Source organism: Kryptolebias marmoratus, linkage group LG10 (genome assembly GCF_001649575.2).
Source record: "Kryptolebias marmoratus isolate JLee-2015 linkage group LG10, ASM164957v2, whole genome shotgun sequence".
Lineage (NCBI taxonomy): Eukaryota > Metazoa > Chordata > Actinopteri > Cyprinodontiformes > Rivulidae > Kryptolebias > Kryptolebias marmoratus.
In genome coordinates this window covers 10,450,431-10,468,060 of record NC_051439.1, presented here as the reverse complement: position 1 = coordinate 10,468,060, position 17,630 = coordinate 10,450,431, and the positions used below count along the sequence as shown (strand labels likewise).

Sequence of the window (17,630 nt, the reverse complement as noted above, 5' to 3'; positions counted from 1 at the left end):
ATTTAGTGGTTATGTCTGAAACATTGAGAAGTTAAAGCGCAGCGCCTCCTCTGCTGTGTTCAAAGCCTTGAAAACACAAATACTAAAATGGGAACATGTAGGTGTGGTGACGGCCAAGAACAGCAATCAGCAAAGCCATTTATCATAATCGGTGGCAAACGCAATGTTTTCTGTGGCTGTCAGTGTGACTGCATGCGGGAAAGGGAAAAAAAGGTGCCAGGCTGATTGTGGCTTTCTGTGGCTGCTGGCAGTAATAGGGACAGTGTGCTATAAAAAAAAGTGTCAGAGCATGTTAGTTTGGTGATTAAACAAAGCAAACAGATGATGCAGACAAGGAGAAAGGGAGTAAAGGAAAGGCAGAGGTAGGGAGAAGCAAGTGTGAGCAGCAATGGAGGGAAAAGGAACGCTCTATGCAAACCAAGGCTCTAGAGAAGTTTAGATTCTTATCCATCATGTAACACAATCATGCAGACATCTGATTAGATTTAAATTAAATCTGCAGTGTGTCCACAATACACATCAAACAGTATGAGCAAAATTATTTTCAGAGACAGGAAAAAGGGGCTTTGCAACAATGACATGGGTCAAAAAGAAGAATTTCATTTAAGACAGGAGTCTATGGTAAGCTTGGTAAAGTGTTTTACAAACTGGGTACAAGTGTGCTTCCTGGCGCCGGTGATGGTTGGTACAACAAATAATGACTAAAAAAGGTTTCTTGTGAGGCACATTTTGTATCAGGTTAATAGATTTATTACCGTCAGGAAAAAGGTTTGAAGCGCAGAAACAGATATATAAAACGCCTAAATTGGTGCCAAAGGTATTTGGAAGGTTCTGTACTGCGACTCCCAAACTGGAAAACTGGCTTCAGTAGGTCATGAAAAGCAAAGTCATAGGAACAGCTTGATACTTTTTAGATTCTTTAAACTCTCTGGATTCTGGTAAAAGATGAGCACACTATCTCAGAGTTTATTAAAACACATTACCTCGTATTTATTAAAGATAATAATTACACAAAAGTAAACAGTCCTTTTAATGGACAGGTGGGTCGACTACCTTATTTAACAGCTGTCAAATGGAAAATATTTACTGTGTTATGAAGAAAACAAAAACCCTTCTTTTTTGTTTTTAATTGACCCAATGAAGAAATATGTGTGCTTCCAGTTAAGCCAATAAACTAATTATAGAATAATTTGCTATTTAAGACAAGATCCTTTGATTTTCTATCAATCACATCTGTCTTACCAACAAGAGACAAAAAAAAGTCTATCCTCGCTTACATGAGCTATCCCAGCTCCCAGCTAAAGAGTAAAATGAGGGCTTCAGCTCTGGAGAGCTATTAGGACCTCAGTCTAAAATTAGAAAAAGGGATAATCTCTATCTTTGATGATGTGGAACTGCTTTATGGGGCTCTCAGTTGGTGGGGGGCAAGCTGGCAGCTCAATGAGCCATAAGAGCACCAGTTTTGTGCACTCAGTGGGGTCTGCTACAGAGTGACGTGGAACTACCAGGGAGGGTTGGCTTGATATTGGGCCATAATGGCTTACTTTTAATAGCTGCCCCAAGGGGCAAAGTTTATTACTCTCTGTGTGTGTGTGTGTGTGGGGGGGGCTTTTGACAGGGGTGAAACTTGCGCATATACATTCACACATTTACACTTGAGAGAGGCACCCCAGGGTGAGCGAGCAGGATGGAGGACTATTTCTTTCACACCAACACAGGCAATTTGCTTTCAAGAAGCAGAGAGTGTGGTCGTCAACAAAAAAGCTGAGAGCTCTTTCACTGAGAAGTTTCATAATATTGCTAATAATTAAGCAACTGTGAGAAGAAGCAAAAAAAATAAAAAATAGTTCTGCATGTTCTCCTTTTCATTTTGGTTCCTTTTGTAAAGAAACCCAATTTGCTACCTCAGCTGAAACACCAAACGTAACGCACATGATTGCAGAGTCAGACTCCTAAAAATACAGCGCAAAGGCAAGCTACTTTATTGCAGTTTTACCATCTAAGGGGGAGCCATATGTAGCGTTAAATTGGAAGCCAAAGCAATCGTCATTTAACAGCTTGGCTTTAACGGAGAAGCCTCATAAGCTGAAAATGGTTTCACAAATTTGAGGGTATACACTGTAAAAAAAAAGAAAGGCTGTTTTTTCCCCTGTCTCAATTAGGCTTTAGAGAGTGTAACGTCCATGGTATAAAACCTGTGTCTGTGTGGATGGATGCTATGTATATAAATACACACAAGTATACAAGAAGAGATGCTCATTTATAAGAGGAACAGTTCAAACTGCTTTGTTAAAGAGCACAAAAAGAAATCATAAACCATTCAGACAGAAGTCCGTGTGTTGACTTTTTCCAGATCCCTGCCATTCAAATATCTGAGTACACGTACATGCACAACATGAGCTCCTAAAAACGGCCTTTCTATCCACTGACGATTTAGGCATAATGTTAACACACAAAAGCTTTTCAAACACACACAAGAATGTGTGTGTGTGTGTGTGTGTGGGGGGGGGGGTGTTAAAGAAAAATGAAGTGCAGGATGCCTGCTTTGAGCTCAACAAGATGTGAAAATAGGAGATAAGAAACATTAAGAATAACAGGATGTATAATCAGGAAGCATGCCCGTGGGGTGTTGTGTCTGAGTATTGGTTGTAGATTTGAGCAGTCCTTGGTCCCATTTCATTCTGTACTGGACCTAAACTTTGTCCTTATCCCTACAGCTGCGACCTAAGAGGTAAAGAAAAGAGACCTTTCCTGTCAATAACTTGGTCGACTCTTTTACATAAAATAGTATTTTTCAACAAGCAAACAAATTGTTAACTAGATGTCTAAAATGTGATTTAAAAAAAAGGATCTAAAAATGCTTAGCATTGTTCTTTCCATAAATACGGCACCTTTCAAGTATGTGTACACAGCTATCTCCTCGGTCATGCAACAATGGCAGGAAAGGTCCAGCTGTCAGAAGAGGAAACGGAAGAGGAAGAGGATGGAAAGAAAGGCTCCGAGAGTCAGTGTGAGTAGAGAAGATAACATGCACAGTGCTTCCTGCATCCGTCTCCCTCCCATCACTAAGGAGACTGTAATCCAAACAACCACTAGCAGAAATGAGAGAGAGGATAATCTGTCATACTCACTACATAGTTTTAAACAAACTAATTGTGGCTTTCTGTCTCCATGTAATTTGCACTTTATGTGATCCAGCTTTTGTATTTGTCATTCTAAAGGGATCGTTTGCCCTAGCCTTTGAAAGGTTGCAAAAATAACCAAAATAAAGTAGAAAGAACAAAAAAACAATCAAATGGTTGATAAGAAGAACAGGGCTACATTTAGTCAACATCACCCTTTTATTTTCTGTTGATGTGCCATATCCAAAGCCATCAATAGATGACTCCGGTCATCAAGAACCTATTTTTTTTTAACTGCAATGCACTACAGGAACATCTGGGGGCAGTATTGTCTCTATTGTTTGCCAAGACTGCACACAGTAATACCAACAAAGAAGAACGCTGTCAGTACATAGTCATAAAAAAACAAAACTTTACTGTCTCCAGAGGAGAAGAACGACAGAGGAGGGGATAGGATGGTAAAAAAAACTGAGACAAAAACTTTCAGAAACGTGGAAGCATTTCACTGAAAACTGACAAAAAGTTGTGCAAAGCGGAGCTTTCTTTCCACGGCTGCACAACTGCAACACACGAGCATCTGAAACACAAACGCCCTGGAGCTGTGACGCCAATTCTTGATAAGCACTTTTCAGCAAGCACGACTAGTGCGCCTCGTGCCCCATTTCCTAATTTTGGCACATGTAGTTGTGTTTTTGTAGGTTCATAGATGACTGTTAATCATTTCTGGTACATTGGGTAACATGTTGGGAGCAAAAGTAAATGAGTGAAAAAGAGTCTTGTTTTTTAGTTTGTGCTTGCATAATATATTAGAGTTCATCCAAATAGAAAACCTCCTCCAACTAATATAAATAATTCATTAAAAAAGATATTTAGTCAGTTAAATGGTTTATTTGGCATCTTATTTGTAAATTTATTAAATTAATCTCTTATAAACTCCACAATGTTGTTATTTTGTTTTATTTTAAAGCACTATTTTGATTTTTTGGCTTGTGCTTTTAGTTGTAGTGCTTGTAGATTGTATTGTTTGATGCATTTTATTTTCTGATTGGCACAATGGGTAAAAAGATGAATATTAAACGTAATATCACAGGCCAATCTTTTAATTTGCAGTGGAATTGCGTTGTTGCAGAGACATGAAGGTGTGTTCAAAGACGGGTAGACAGGAAAAGGTGAACTAAAACATGCACTGGAGCTCAGAGCAGGAGATTCACCCACAGGAAGCAGAGATGGATTAAAATAACCGCTGACTAATTGACTAATCAAAGAAAAATGAGCACCAAATGTCAACACAAACAGGATAAAATATGGGGTGCCTTTCAACTGTGAACCTTGGGAAAATCCTTATATTGTGTTCTGTTTTGGGCAAGGAACAGGTGAAACCAGCCGTAGTCTGCTTAAAGTGCATCAACGAAGATGTCAAACGGATTTTAAAAAAGATTGCTTTATTTGCTGCAAGTCTGGTAGGTCGAGAGAGACGATATCAAGCAAAACCACATTCTTCTCTCTTTCATTATGAGGAAATGGGATTGTGAGATTACAACAAGAGGGCATTCGTGCTACATAAGATTAATGCTCGATTATGTTGTTTTTAACTATTTCAAATCACATTCCTGTTCCAGAAAAATTAACAACAATCTAAAATCTAGATCTAGATTTCAATCTTACTTCTGACCATTTTCCAGTGAAATGCATACCAGTTCAAAAAAATGGCACCTTAAAAAAAAACATTAAGTTAATTTATTCCTTTTAAACTCTGTTTCAACAAAGCTGAATATGAGCAAACAGCATAGGGTTTACAATCAGAGAAAACCCCTAGAAAGAAACGAGGTTAGGAAGGCAGTAGGGTTACATGACAAAGTGTGGGTATGTGCCTGTCTGTGTACGTCGGCTTGTTTCGCTCCTAGTCACAGGGCCTGTTGGGGCTTGTAGCTAAAGTTTCCATCCAACAGCCAGTAGCCGTCCCTGGGTGTGACAACACACACACACACACACTCAAATCGCAGCTGTTGTTGTGTCTTTGTGCCAGCTCTTCATTGTCACACAATTTACAACACGAGAGGCCATTTCTCCAACATCTGAATCTTATCACTTAAGCCTACTCATGTGCAATACAAATTAAACATTCAAGAAGAATGTTAAATATGTAAACACTTTTTTTATGTATTTCCCTTCCCAGAACATCAATCGTTCTGGGCCAAGTCTCAAAAGATTAGCTGCATAAATGATTGGCAGACTTTAGTGAAATGCAGGTTATCTCTGAAGAAAAAAAAACAAGCAAGGTGCAGTGTAGAGGCTGAGAAACTCTTTGTGCCTGATGCACTTCCTGATACTACGATTGCTCATTCTGAAGGGCATACAATGACAAAACGGAAGTGAGGGCTGCCCAGATGATCACTTCCATCTTGAGATCACAAGACGACCCACGCTTTGACTGTGCATTTGTTTAGGCTGTCTGGAGATGGGAATTACCTGCTTGATGGCTTAGTCTGCCAAGTTCATTTGAACGCAGCTTAAAAAAAAGTTTGAAAGGGGTTTTAAAAACTGGGTCCAAATGTTATATTGAAAAAAATGGGAGAGGAGTAAAAGCAAATGCAAGAACCCTTTTTACTGATTCACTGGTCATTAACAAAGCTTTCACTATGCTTAAGCTTTTAAACATTGATCTGCCTCTCAGCACTTCGGGGTGGGGGGTTTAACAAATCTTCAAATGCATATGCATGTAGACAATTACGGCCAGAGAGCGCAGGCGTGTTGCCTCCACCGTCTGATGTTTGAGCCTGGCAGTGAGTGAGTGGAGAACCGAGCAGATGCTACGATCCTGAGCGCCGTTAGAGCGAGCCGGGCTGATGCAAACCGACGGACCGCGTTGCAAGCCTTTAATGTCACCACTGGTCCTCGCATGAAAGAAGCGCCGTAGCCCCGAGCCGTATTTTTGCCACACACTCGCACATATGCAGAAGGAAGTTGCAAAACGGTAAACAATTGGCAGCAGCAGAGAGCAAGTAAAGAAAACTAAACAAATAAATCCAAGGGAACAAAGATCGGCAAGACAGAAAGGACAAAGAGGGTGATGTTAGCTGTAAAGACACTGTGGTAAAATAAATACTGCAGGTGAAATGACAAAGCCAGGAAAAATGAGTTATTCCCTTGGGAAAACACACAGATTTTCTGCAGAAAACACTGCAACAACAAGGGAACAGTCCTCATATTGATCACTGAGCTATCTGTTTTGAAGGCAAAACAAGATGAGCAAGACGTCTGTGTGTGTTTAAAACAAAAAGGCAGGGAAGAAAACTCCATGTGCCCGTTTGAAGCAAAGACAGTACAGGATTTTACATGTTGATGAGAGAGGAGGAGTGTCGACAAAAACCAGCCCCCTGGTTCATCAAAAGTGTCAGGTACTCAATAAAAATAAGGCCGGGAGAAGTACTCCTAAAACAGACCAAACTTGTTTCAGACGATGTCGGAAAACAGGGCACAGGTAAGAGAGGAGGGTGGGAACAGAAGACTGAAGAGAAAAATTAAAGGGGACAGAATGAGACAAGTCTATATCCTTACAGACTGCTCTTCACCTTAAGGTGTCAACAGCAGCTGGCACCTTGATCGTGCCCACACCTGTCCTCCTCCTCCTCCTGCTGTACAGCCCCAACCACAATCAATCCCCACTATCCTTAAGGGTCACTCAGTTTTATACAAAACTATTCAATTTAAAAACATCAAGCAGGCAATTAAAACATAGCCATATCTTCAAATTTACCTCTTTATGACAACCGAACCCTTCAACGTCAGACATGATCAGTGGCCTTGTCATATTATGTGTTTTGAGAAATTATACACAGCAATTCATTCCAAGAAAGCAAAAAAAAAAAACCCAACATGTTTTTTATAGGCAACAACTAATGTAACTGAGCTTAAAAAGATAAAACCAACCACTGTTGTACAGTATTCACAGCATGTGTACAGTATACAGCATACTCAATTTAAGAAAATAGCAACTGTGCCAGCTTTTTCACTCCTAAGTAGTATTTTTTCTTTTAATTTCGAACAGTATGGCCTCTAAAACATAACACCAATTAAATTTTTGAACAGAAAGAAAGACTAGATTTTGTACTAGTACTGATAGACAGAAGGATTTTTCTTGCAGCAGAAAAAAAATTGCCAAAAAAACTAAAAGTGTATGTCGAATAAGTAACCATAAAGTAAACGTATTTGACATTTTTACTTCTAGATTAAATCCAGGGAAGCTGTTGACTCCCTTTTCCTCTAAGACTGTAACCGTTTCTAGGCTGCAGTGTTTTAACAGACCCCACTGTCAAAACAATGCACAATAACAGTTTTATACACATTATTTGAGCTAGCTAGGTGCCTGATATACAACAGTTCTGCAGCATTTCTACTTGATTAAAATTTCCACTGCTTTCATTACTGATCTCTTATTGCACATCATCAAAAGTAACAAGGAAATTGAAGCTAAAATACGGTCACAGATTTATTGCTTTTAATTCAATCTGTGCTAATTATTCTTGTGCCGTGATATCCTCGGTCGTACCCCAAAGGACTATCCTGACCCAAGAAAACCTCCCTGTCAGCTACGCAACCAAATGTGTTTTAGAAACTTTATATTAGTCAGTGCTGTGACCCAAAGCTCAAATGCGGAATACAAACTGCAGGAATTACAAGCACGGCTGAGGTCAGAGGAAAAGTATCAGTGAGGTCACGCTCTAATAAACTTAAACAATGTCAAGAACTTTACCAGCATCTGGGAGTGGAAAAAAAACCCTCTTGTACACGCCACAAAGACAACAACCATGTAAGTAAGGAAGTAAAAATCACGCCTGTGCTAAAGGACACAGCTGTGCAGTGCAGAATATAACAAATAGTTTATGCATCATTCACTAAGAGGAAAAAACTACTGTGTGGACGAATACAGAACTAGAGGAATTTCAGCTTCACACTTCACTAAAAACTAGAAGAAACACTCAAACAAACAGACAATCAATCAGATTGTTCTGTTTTTTAACAACTGACCCAACCTGATCAACTAATCTTATCATCAGTTACAGGAATGCCTGCATCTTGAAAGTCAAAACGGACTGAATGCATTTTCTGGGTGAATGCTACAGTAATATTTTCGGTTTCACTGACGTTACCTGTAAGATCACAAACCAATATTTATTTTATGTTGTAGCTCAACCGACCAGCAAAATCATAGTCATATTCAAAGTATTAATAGATTTGTTGTTTCTGCGCTAACTTAAAACGGTTGCGTCAACATAAAGAGCAACAGAACCTGTAGAAGTGAGAATAAATGATTGTGTAAACTCAACCAGTCAGCAGCTGTAGTATGTTATGTTATCAACAGCCAAGGCAATTAATGAAGTGATAAATACAGTGTGTGTAAAAAAAAAAAAAAAAAAAGTATTGTTGTGGTCTGGTTTGACAGGCGGTACTTGTCTGTTTACTTCTATGTGAACTTACAGGAATGACACGGTGCCAGTTTCTGCCCCATGAAAGTACAAAAAAACCCATTGTGTAACATTTGCTGGGGGACAGAGGGGTGGATTGTAGAGCTGAGGAGGGGTCAGTGGCCCTGTTCATAACTAACCAGATGACCTCATTCACAGCACATAGGGATCCTGTGTTTTACCTCTCCTATCTGTATCACACAAACCATTCTTCCCTGGGCAGCCTCGGTTGCCTTTTTTTTTTGTTTTGTTTGTTGTTGTTTTGCTTGCAGCGAGAACAACCGATCAACGGAGTAGAAACGAGGGTCATGCTCACTAGCCAACACATTCCTTCCTGCTAGTTATCTGTACATTCTGATGTCAGTCTTTCCTGTTCAACATTGTGCAACAGAGACTCTTTGTCCTACCAATCAAGGCCTAATCGTACAAAACCATCTTCTGTCTCTGTACTGTAATCTCTCATCCACTACACGAAGAACAAACAGATGTAAGCAGCTCCACAAGCAAACAATCTTGAATAAAATAAATAAATAAAAGAACAGAGCAGCCACAAAACGGGTTGTATCATATCACTCGTGTGTTGCTGTTGGATGAGTTTCACGTGGTAATGAATTATGCCAAGCAAACCATGTTTTACATTAAAGCTCAATATCATGAGGCTGACAGCCAGAGGAAAACACAAGTGTGCAACACGTGTAATCGGAGCTGAGCTAGACTGAAGAATACATGACGGGACATTTAAGTAACAGTCTGCTCCAAAAAATATATCTACTCTGTATCGTTAGAATCCAAACAAAACCATGAGCAGGAAAAATGAGTAGTGGATGACTTCTCATGCTTCGTGCTTCCATGTTACTAAAGATTCCTAATATGCTAAACATGTTATAAATAAATTTAAAGAAAAACTAGAAAAAAAAACAGGTAATCACCATAATACATAAAGCATTCCTTCTAATAAATTAGAGCAACTATAGCTTGTTTTGACAGTACTGTAGTGGCTTTTAAAAAGCTGACAAAATGTAAATGAGATTAGACAAAAAAACATCTTATCAACGCACTTAAAACGCCAAACAGCATGTGGCCGTATTAAAAATGGTATAAAAGAAGAAGAGCAGTAATTACAGCAACAGGTTGTTCTCCTTAGTTCTGAATATCAATTTGCTGTGCCAATTTTCTTCAAGATAAGACAACCGCGTCAGGAAAAAGTACTAACAAAATACAATATGTAAATTATTACATGGTTGTGTAGGTAGTTATCAAACTGAGACAAAAAGAAGTTTACCCGTGAAGTGTGACTGCAATACTTGTTGCTAATATGCATGTAGGAAATGTCTTTACAGCAGCAACACAAATGGATTTTCAGTTTAGATGAGTAAACATGTGGATGTTGGTACTGTAACCCAAGTACTGCTTTTCTTCTGACATGTCGAAACTATGGTGAAATGCACCGAAGCTGTGCAGATACACAGAAGCGACCGAGACTGTATAACGTTATTATCACTTCTGCTGAACAGCACCTGCTAGGTGAGCGGAATAACAATCGACTTCCAAACGCAAGTTAGAGAAACGCACCGGGATCTACGGGAACACGACGAAGGAAAACGAATTAGTGCAGACAAGGAGATATCAGCTACAACTACGTTCTACTTTTATGGATGTCGTAAGATGAGAAGAACAACATGGATGAGTTAAGAAACGTCTGAGGTTTTCACAAAGGTGTGGATCCAATCATGTTGCTTCCCAACAGATTGGGCAAACGAGCATGACCCCGAGAGTGGCAATAAATAAGAGTTGCCACTTACTTCAACAACAAAATGTACTTTTTACTTCACAAAACCACAATAGAGCATTTTATAACCCAAGTATTTTCAAACTGTACGCTGGTGACTATTTTTAAGCTACTCACCCACAGAGTTTTGAAATGCCGTCTTGTTGGTTGTTTACATCTCTCCTGTAGGTGACCCTAGAACCATGTCTGCAGTTTTTCCCACTTGCTTGACGTGACAATTCAGACCCAGAGTCCTAGTACTGTTCTCTGAAACTTTCATTCAACTTTCACTTATTTTAATCAAGAGTTTTCAAGAAATTTCTTACCCACATTGAACGGCAGTCTACAGGGTTTTGATAAGCATTTGGGTTTAGAAACATAATGACATAGAGAAAAAACATACCTGGCTTTTGACATTTACACGTGAAACTGAGCATTAAAAACAAAAACAATCCATTTAAGAAGAAATTATCCTTTCAAATTCTCTACACGTATAAAACAAAGTTAGAAGTTGAAATACTTCAGTATGGCACTCGTGTTAAACTGAGCTAAAGCACTGTGTGTGTGTGTGGCGAAAACAAACATCAGGCTGGAGGTTAAGTGCTCTGACTGTGCTCCTGGTGAAATTCCTGAGTTGGCTGCCAACGCTCACTTGCCATTCCTCCTCTGAAAGGAGAGAAAATGAATGCAGATGGGTGGGCGAAGAGGAGAGGAACAGAGCGAGCATTTTAATTTATTTTTTTCTCTTATGACATAAACAGGGGAAAACCAGGAAATGACTAACTTCATTTTTAAGACACTACCTGTTCTGACAGTGCAGAGAGTAAAGAAATGGGAGGGGGGGGGCTGTCATGAGAAATACAAGTGGGAAAGCTATTTGAAACTCTTAAAGAATTTAACGGGGTGGGGCCCGCACTTCTCCTAACTGAGAGATATTGCGTTTGCTCCTTATGCACACAAATGTGTTAAAGAGGCTATGTGTTGGGAGACGGTTTATGATGTAATCTAATTAACTCAAAAGAAATCTCAGAGACAGAGCCATCTCTGTGAAAAAGGATAAGAGAAAAGCAGGCCTCTCTTGTCACCACAGCAAGAAAACAGCTCCCCCTCCCTCTCCGCGTTTGTCTGATGGAAAAACAAACCACCGACTTGTCTTCTCCGTAGTGCTTTTCCTGTCTGAAATAGGCAGAAATTCCCATAGATATTTTGGTTTCAGATGAAAAGATGAATAACACCCAAAAGCAATAAGAAAAGGCTACTTTTAAAAGATGGGAAGAGCGCCGGTATCAATGAAAGAATAAGCAACCTATTTTAAAGAACCAGTCTAAGTCAAGAAGCTGTTGTAATAAAACGATTGCAACATCCCTTTCGACATTTTGCTCTTTAACCTTGTTTGTAATGTGGTAAACACCCAATGCAACAACTCTCGCTTTTACACAACACAAAATACTTTCAGGAATAACCCCTGTGTACCCCTATTTTGATGCAATTGCTCTCCTCTTAATGCTCGAGGAGAAGGGGGTAAAAAAAAACAGATAACCCTTTTGCAATGTGTTGTCTAACAGGCAGCGGCGTACAGGGGAAGACACTTAGTCTTGGCGACAGTCAGCCTGGCAGTTGGGGCAGGGAGTAAAGACAGGAGGCCAGGCAGAGGCAGCAGTGATAAGGAGGCCCCAGCACTCATGGGACTGAGGCCTTAGATAAGAGTCTGAAGTTGTCGTTGGATGACTTTATCATGCAGCATCCCAGATAAGAGTGGCACTGCTCGGGCCAGAGGCGGGGCAAGGGCAGCGAGACGGGGTCCAAGGTTAAGAGTCAGAACAGAGAACGTGAGCCAGCTCAGACGCCGCGGTGGAGCTGCCGGATGGAAAGGCCACCGGGCGACGCTTTGACAGGGAGACAGGCGGGGAGATGCTGTGTCCTGCTGCATAAAAACTTCCCACCGCCTCACCCTGTCAGACTCACGCCCCCACCTAATTTATTACCACGGAGGAGAGGCTGTGTAAGAGGGACCACATGAGGGTGAAGCAGAGGCAGACAAAGAAAGACAGCATAAAGCTTCCAATTGTGCTTTCTCACCGGTGGCTGCGGCTCAGAGAACCAGCTTACCGAATGGCTCTTGGTTAATTAAATTCCAGTTTATAAGAGCTGCTTTAGGAGAAAGTGTGAGGGGAAGAGAAAGGTTTGTTCTCGCAACAACAGTCCCCAATTCTCCATTTGTCAGTCTTCACCTGGATTCTCTTTAACCTTCAAGCAGAATCTCACTTTCTGAGCAGTGTTTGTTCTCGTTAGCTGCTGTATTGATAGCAAGTCAAAGGTCATTGGAGGTCTCGCCCCATACAGAGGAACGTAAAGCGTTAAGCTGGAGTGGAGGGGTACAGTAGCGCAACAGCAGATATACTTGAAATATAAATGGGGAGAACCATAAACAAGACCGACAGAGAAAAGAGGCATCAGGTAGAAAACGGAAAACAGACTTCTAGCATTCTGCCATTCATCACAATCTGCTCTCTAAACAGCTGGTCCCAAAGGACCAGTTCTCCACAAAAGGCGCCACGGCGCACAGCAGACAGTTTGTCCTCCGAACGCTGACAGCTCTCCCAGGAACGCCCCGTTCAAATCATGACACGGAGACACGCGGGCAAAATTCTAATCTGGGTGATGATGATGATGCCATGCAAAAAACCACAAGAGGTGTATTCGCCCCAACAGACACGTTTAGTTCAACGGGGCTGTGTGACAGAACAACAGGCCATTTAATCTATTTAACTAAACTCAATAACTGGCTTGTTTGTACAGCTGGGTGACCTGTCCAGAAAACTACATCAAATCTATAGATAACTGACTACTGAACGGGGCTCTTTTTCAACTTAAATGTAAACATTTTGATTGCTTTTTAATCAATTAATATTTGCAAGAACACAAAAATTCAGTTAGCCATGTTTACATACAGTATACATTTAAAGAAAATGTGTACAGCTGTGCAAAAAATAGAACACTATTAATACCCAATACAGTGTTTTGTTTTTATATCCACAATTTCAATGTTTCAGAAACATCTAGATGTACTTTATCTCTGAAAGTAACACGACTTTCTATGTTCTTGCAAAGAAAGATGTCTGAAGCGACACTTCCAGGTCAACAAAAGCAACCTAAATTTAAAAAAGAATTGAATTTTATCAAATTAATTTAATATTTAGCCCAGTAACACCTGTAGGAACTGATAAAGGAAACTTTAAAAAAATATACAAGGCCTATTTCTTTTTAAATTTCTTTGCTGACAAGAAAAACAATCAAAATCTTTGCTTTCTCCCATGTTCTGCTACCTTAGAACACCATGTTAGATGTTATATGGTCTGTCTCCATCTGCCAAGAACAAAAATGAAGCAGCTCGTTGGCAGGCAGATTGTAAAGAGAAATAAATAAATTTCAGACAGAGTACTCCACAGCGAGTGTCACCTCGAGTAGAGGAACGACACACAGGGGCCTGTCAATCGGTCAACGTGACCTTGAGGGGACATTTAAACTGGGAAAGTACGAAGGACGACCACGGACACATGCGACCAGAGCCACTGTCGCACTCGAGGGTGGTGTCGGCTTTCTTCCGCTATGGAAACAGCTGTGATGACATGCAGAAAAAAAAAAAGTTGGGTGGGTGAGGGATATGTGCAGCTGTGGTGAGACGGACAAAGAGGCTCAAGTGGTTCGAATAAAGTTCTTGTAAGGCACACAGAGTCAGACAAACTAAACCACTCGGTTGCATTAAGGCCTACAAATAATACGTCATAAGTTGTCTGGGAAATTTAATTGTCAAGGAGCAGAAAGTTTTTTTAAGTGTCACGAGACCAGAGAGGTCAAGCTCTGTAGACAGCTCAGGAATCAGCTGAACTTTCTCTGCTGTAATGTTTCTTTTTATTCGGACATTAACGGTTCTTTTCACTGGTTCTTTTTCGGTCTCAAAAAAAAAAATCACAAGTCTGTGATTCTCCACTAAGGACTACCGTGGCTTACCGGAGCTTGCACAACCCACTTACAGTAACACATTCATTATGACCCACACCCGATGACACACTTTAAAGTATTTATTTTGAGCACCTCTGCTGTTTTCCTCCTCTTGGATTTCATAAAAAATAAAAAAAAATAGCAGACTCGCCTCGCCATAAACACGGTGTAGTCTGCTCTTCCCAAAAAAGGGGGAGGGGACGGGAAGGGAGACTCACCCCAAATAGCGTCATCCCGCAGGGCGGACAAACCAAACCCCCCACCCGCCGCACTGGGACGACGGTCATCTCATATGAATGCAATTTTTGGCGGCAGGGTAAAGTTTGGACTGGTGCTGTGGAAACACTTGTAAACCTCAGACATGTGTGGCTTGAGTGAGACTGGTGCCGGGAAGCTGCATGTGTTTCGGCTATTATATTTTAAACACAGCTGGGGGACAATCCATCCGCAGACTCAGAGGACGCATTCCTTATTCCTGCAGCCGAGCACCACCAGAGCAAACTGCTAAATGCAACCTTTATAGATTTTCTTTTTTATTATAAAAATATCAATAGGTTTTGGGATCTTCTGGAGTTAGTAGGCCATTTAAAAAACATCACTATGACCTTTTGGTTGCAACACCCCCCCTTCCTTTTCCAGTTAGCTTTGCAAATAAACTTTCTTTGTTTTAAAACAATTTTTTTAACGAGATCTCTTCTTAAAAAGTTGACAACCCATACTGTGCATCAGGTTTAACCGCACTGAAGAGTCATTTCTGGTCTTTCAAGGGACTAGATGTTTGCAAACAGCGGTGACGCTGACCTATTCGAGTGGCTATAGAAAACAATGTGTTTGCCTAATAACTCTCCCTTAAACCCAAAACATTGCCAAGTGAGAACAATAAGGTGGATATTTTAAGCTTTAATGAGGCTGGGATATTATTTAGATTTTACAATCTGCCTCTGCCAGCTAAAAAACCTGAACCTAAATTGCTATTTTATCCGGAAAGGAAGCAGCGCAAAGTTTGTAAATGTTATTATTATGACACTTTTGGGGGGACCTCGCCTAATTGGATCTGTTTTGTTTGTTATAAAGGAGCAAGATCTTGCAGCTCTCTGCTGGTGAGGGACAGACAGACATCTCCACCCCCCCTCCTTGCCTTAAGTGGGTTGTTTATCAGCGATGTAGACAGCCTCGAAATCTTTTCAGACCGGTTTAGCAACTACATACTAACAGGGCCAACTCATCCAGACATGCAACCGAAACCACAAGCTATGTGCTGCTGGTTCAGGTCCTCTGTAGCCCGGAGCGGTCTCCTGGTTTACCCAGTGGTTTGGACGTGTTGAATCCAAGCACAAGGCTGGTGTTAATCGTGACGTCCAGGTCAACATCCAGCACAATGAGGGGGTGGGGGTGGGGGTGGGGGCAGTCTGACAGGGACTGTGGCGCTCTCTAGTGTCCCCAGCTCACTTACATAAAACCACGAGTTCAACCTTCTGCTCGGACCAGATCATGTCATTGACACTACCAACAACCACAACAAAAAAAATCCCATTTCTGTGAGCCACTCGAGCGTAGTGAAATCACAGAGGTAAACAAACGTCGCCTGACTGGACGACAAAAAAGGGCGACGCGGTTTTCCAATCTTGGCTGATCGAAAAGAAATAAAAAAGGGGGGAGGGGAGAAGGGGGGATACGATTAATGCTTTAAGGAAGGAATGGAACTTGAAGATGAACGCCAAGAAGAGCTTAAAGAGGTGAAAGTGTAGTGGGAAAAGTTGAAATAACCTCGGTGGAGTCCCCCCCCCCCACCTCCCGTCTGCGGCGCCTCGCTGGCCATTGTTCGGGCAACAAGCAGCCACATTCCTCCGCGCCGATCGACTCGGCCGCTGGATAACCAGCTCTCCACGGCTCTCCGGGAGGGTGAAAGCGACCGACACCTCCAGCACGGAGCCGTTCGGGCCGGGTGAACGCGATATGAAGCGCCCGACAGGACTTTCCGGAGGCAGACACGGGCCGCCCGCCCCGCCGCCGTCTTGCTGCGTCTTAAAGAGTTGAGCCGAAGCCGCGGAGTCGCTAGCCTAAAAAAAAATTAAGCTAACTCGAGCTAAAACAGCCGTGGAAACATGTGGAAACAGGCCCCGTCCGAAGCAACACGACAACTTTACCCCCCTAATATCCCCGCCGCGTTTATTTTTAAACACTTTCGTCAACAAACAAACAAAAAAACCAAACAAACAATTTGGCTCTTTTTTTTTCCTCAAGCGAGTCCGAGAAAGTTTTTACTTCGCCAAACTCCGCGTCCACTCCGAACTCCCACCTCGCCGTGGTCTTAAAAAACAACACAAAAGCTGCATTTCTTTCTAACAACAGGGCGTGTTATTTAATGCAAGCTTTAATTACGTCTTATGTGGTCGACAGTATTGGGGTGCCCGCTACTACTAGCCCGTTTGACTCCCCTCTGCAGCAGAGAAAAATACCCAGAAAAGACCGACCAAAATCGGACTGCGCCGTGGTCACGCTTCTCTCTCTTCCCCCCCACCACCACTTCCTCCCTTTTCACCAGCGTCTACCCAACTTACCTTCGTCCAGAAGCCTCTCTAAGTGTGTGAAGATGCCGCAGAGATTTGGCAAACTGGTCATGAGCTTCTTCTCGTTTAACAATTGCATCAAATAGTCGGGACTCGGCCTCGGTCGCTCCTTCACTTCGACCTCTCCGACCATCATCTTTGCGGCGAGAGCGGAGAACGAACCACCGTGGAAACACAAAATCCCTTTTTTAAAGAGAGGAAGAAAAGAAAAAAAAAAACAGAAAATAAAAAAAAAAGAAGAAGAAACTTGGTGCTCCAATCCCTCGCTTCCCTCCTCCTTGAGAGCAGACCACTCTAAGCCCCTGTTCGGTTCAGTTTTGTTCGGTTCTTGTTGTTTCGGTGGGAGAGGGGGGGCCGCAAAAAGAAAACCGTTATGTCCCTTCCACAGACTCGCGCGCCGTACTCTCCTTTACGCCGTGTGCGCTCGGGGACGTTCGATTCCACCACTGTAGGCGCGAGAGAGTGTGTTCCTCCAAATAGGTCCCGCCCCCACCTCGAAGCCTATTGGCCAGCCGCTCGTTCGGGACCGATTTTTTCAGCGAATGAGTCTGAGTCTCCGATGCGAGTGGGCGGAGCGGCACGGCTGGCTGCGTGACAGACGGGGATTCCGGCCAATGGCGCGGCGAGTGCAGGAATGCACATAATATGCCCCCAAAGTGTTGTCAACACAAAATAGCAAAAATTCTTTCTTTCTCCCTTCCGT

General features: G+C 41.9%; 1 protein-coding gene across 6 annotated transcripts in view; it reads right to left on the bottom strand.

Moving 5' to 3' along the window:
• qkia (QKI, KH domain containing, RNA binding a) overlaps positions 1–17,379 on the bottom strand; it is a 63,851-nt gene extending 46,472 nt beyond the window's left edge. For 2 of the 6 annotated variants that reach the window (XM_017416216.3, XM_017416244.3), the window contains exon 1: positions 16,919–17,378. In XM_017416216.3, coding sequence (XP_017271705.1) covers positions 16,919–17,063 — 145 coding nt within the window. In that variant the 5' untranslated portion in view covers positions 17,064–17,378. Of the gene's footprint in view, positions 1–16,918 lie in introns of all 6 variants that reach the window. The other 4 variants (XM_017416224.3, XM_017416234.3, XM_017416250.3 and 1 more) reach the window with 4 other exon arrangements.
• Between the last annotated feature and the right edge of the window lie 251 nt (positions 17,380–17,630).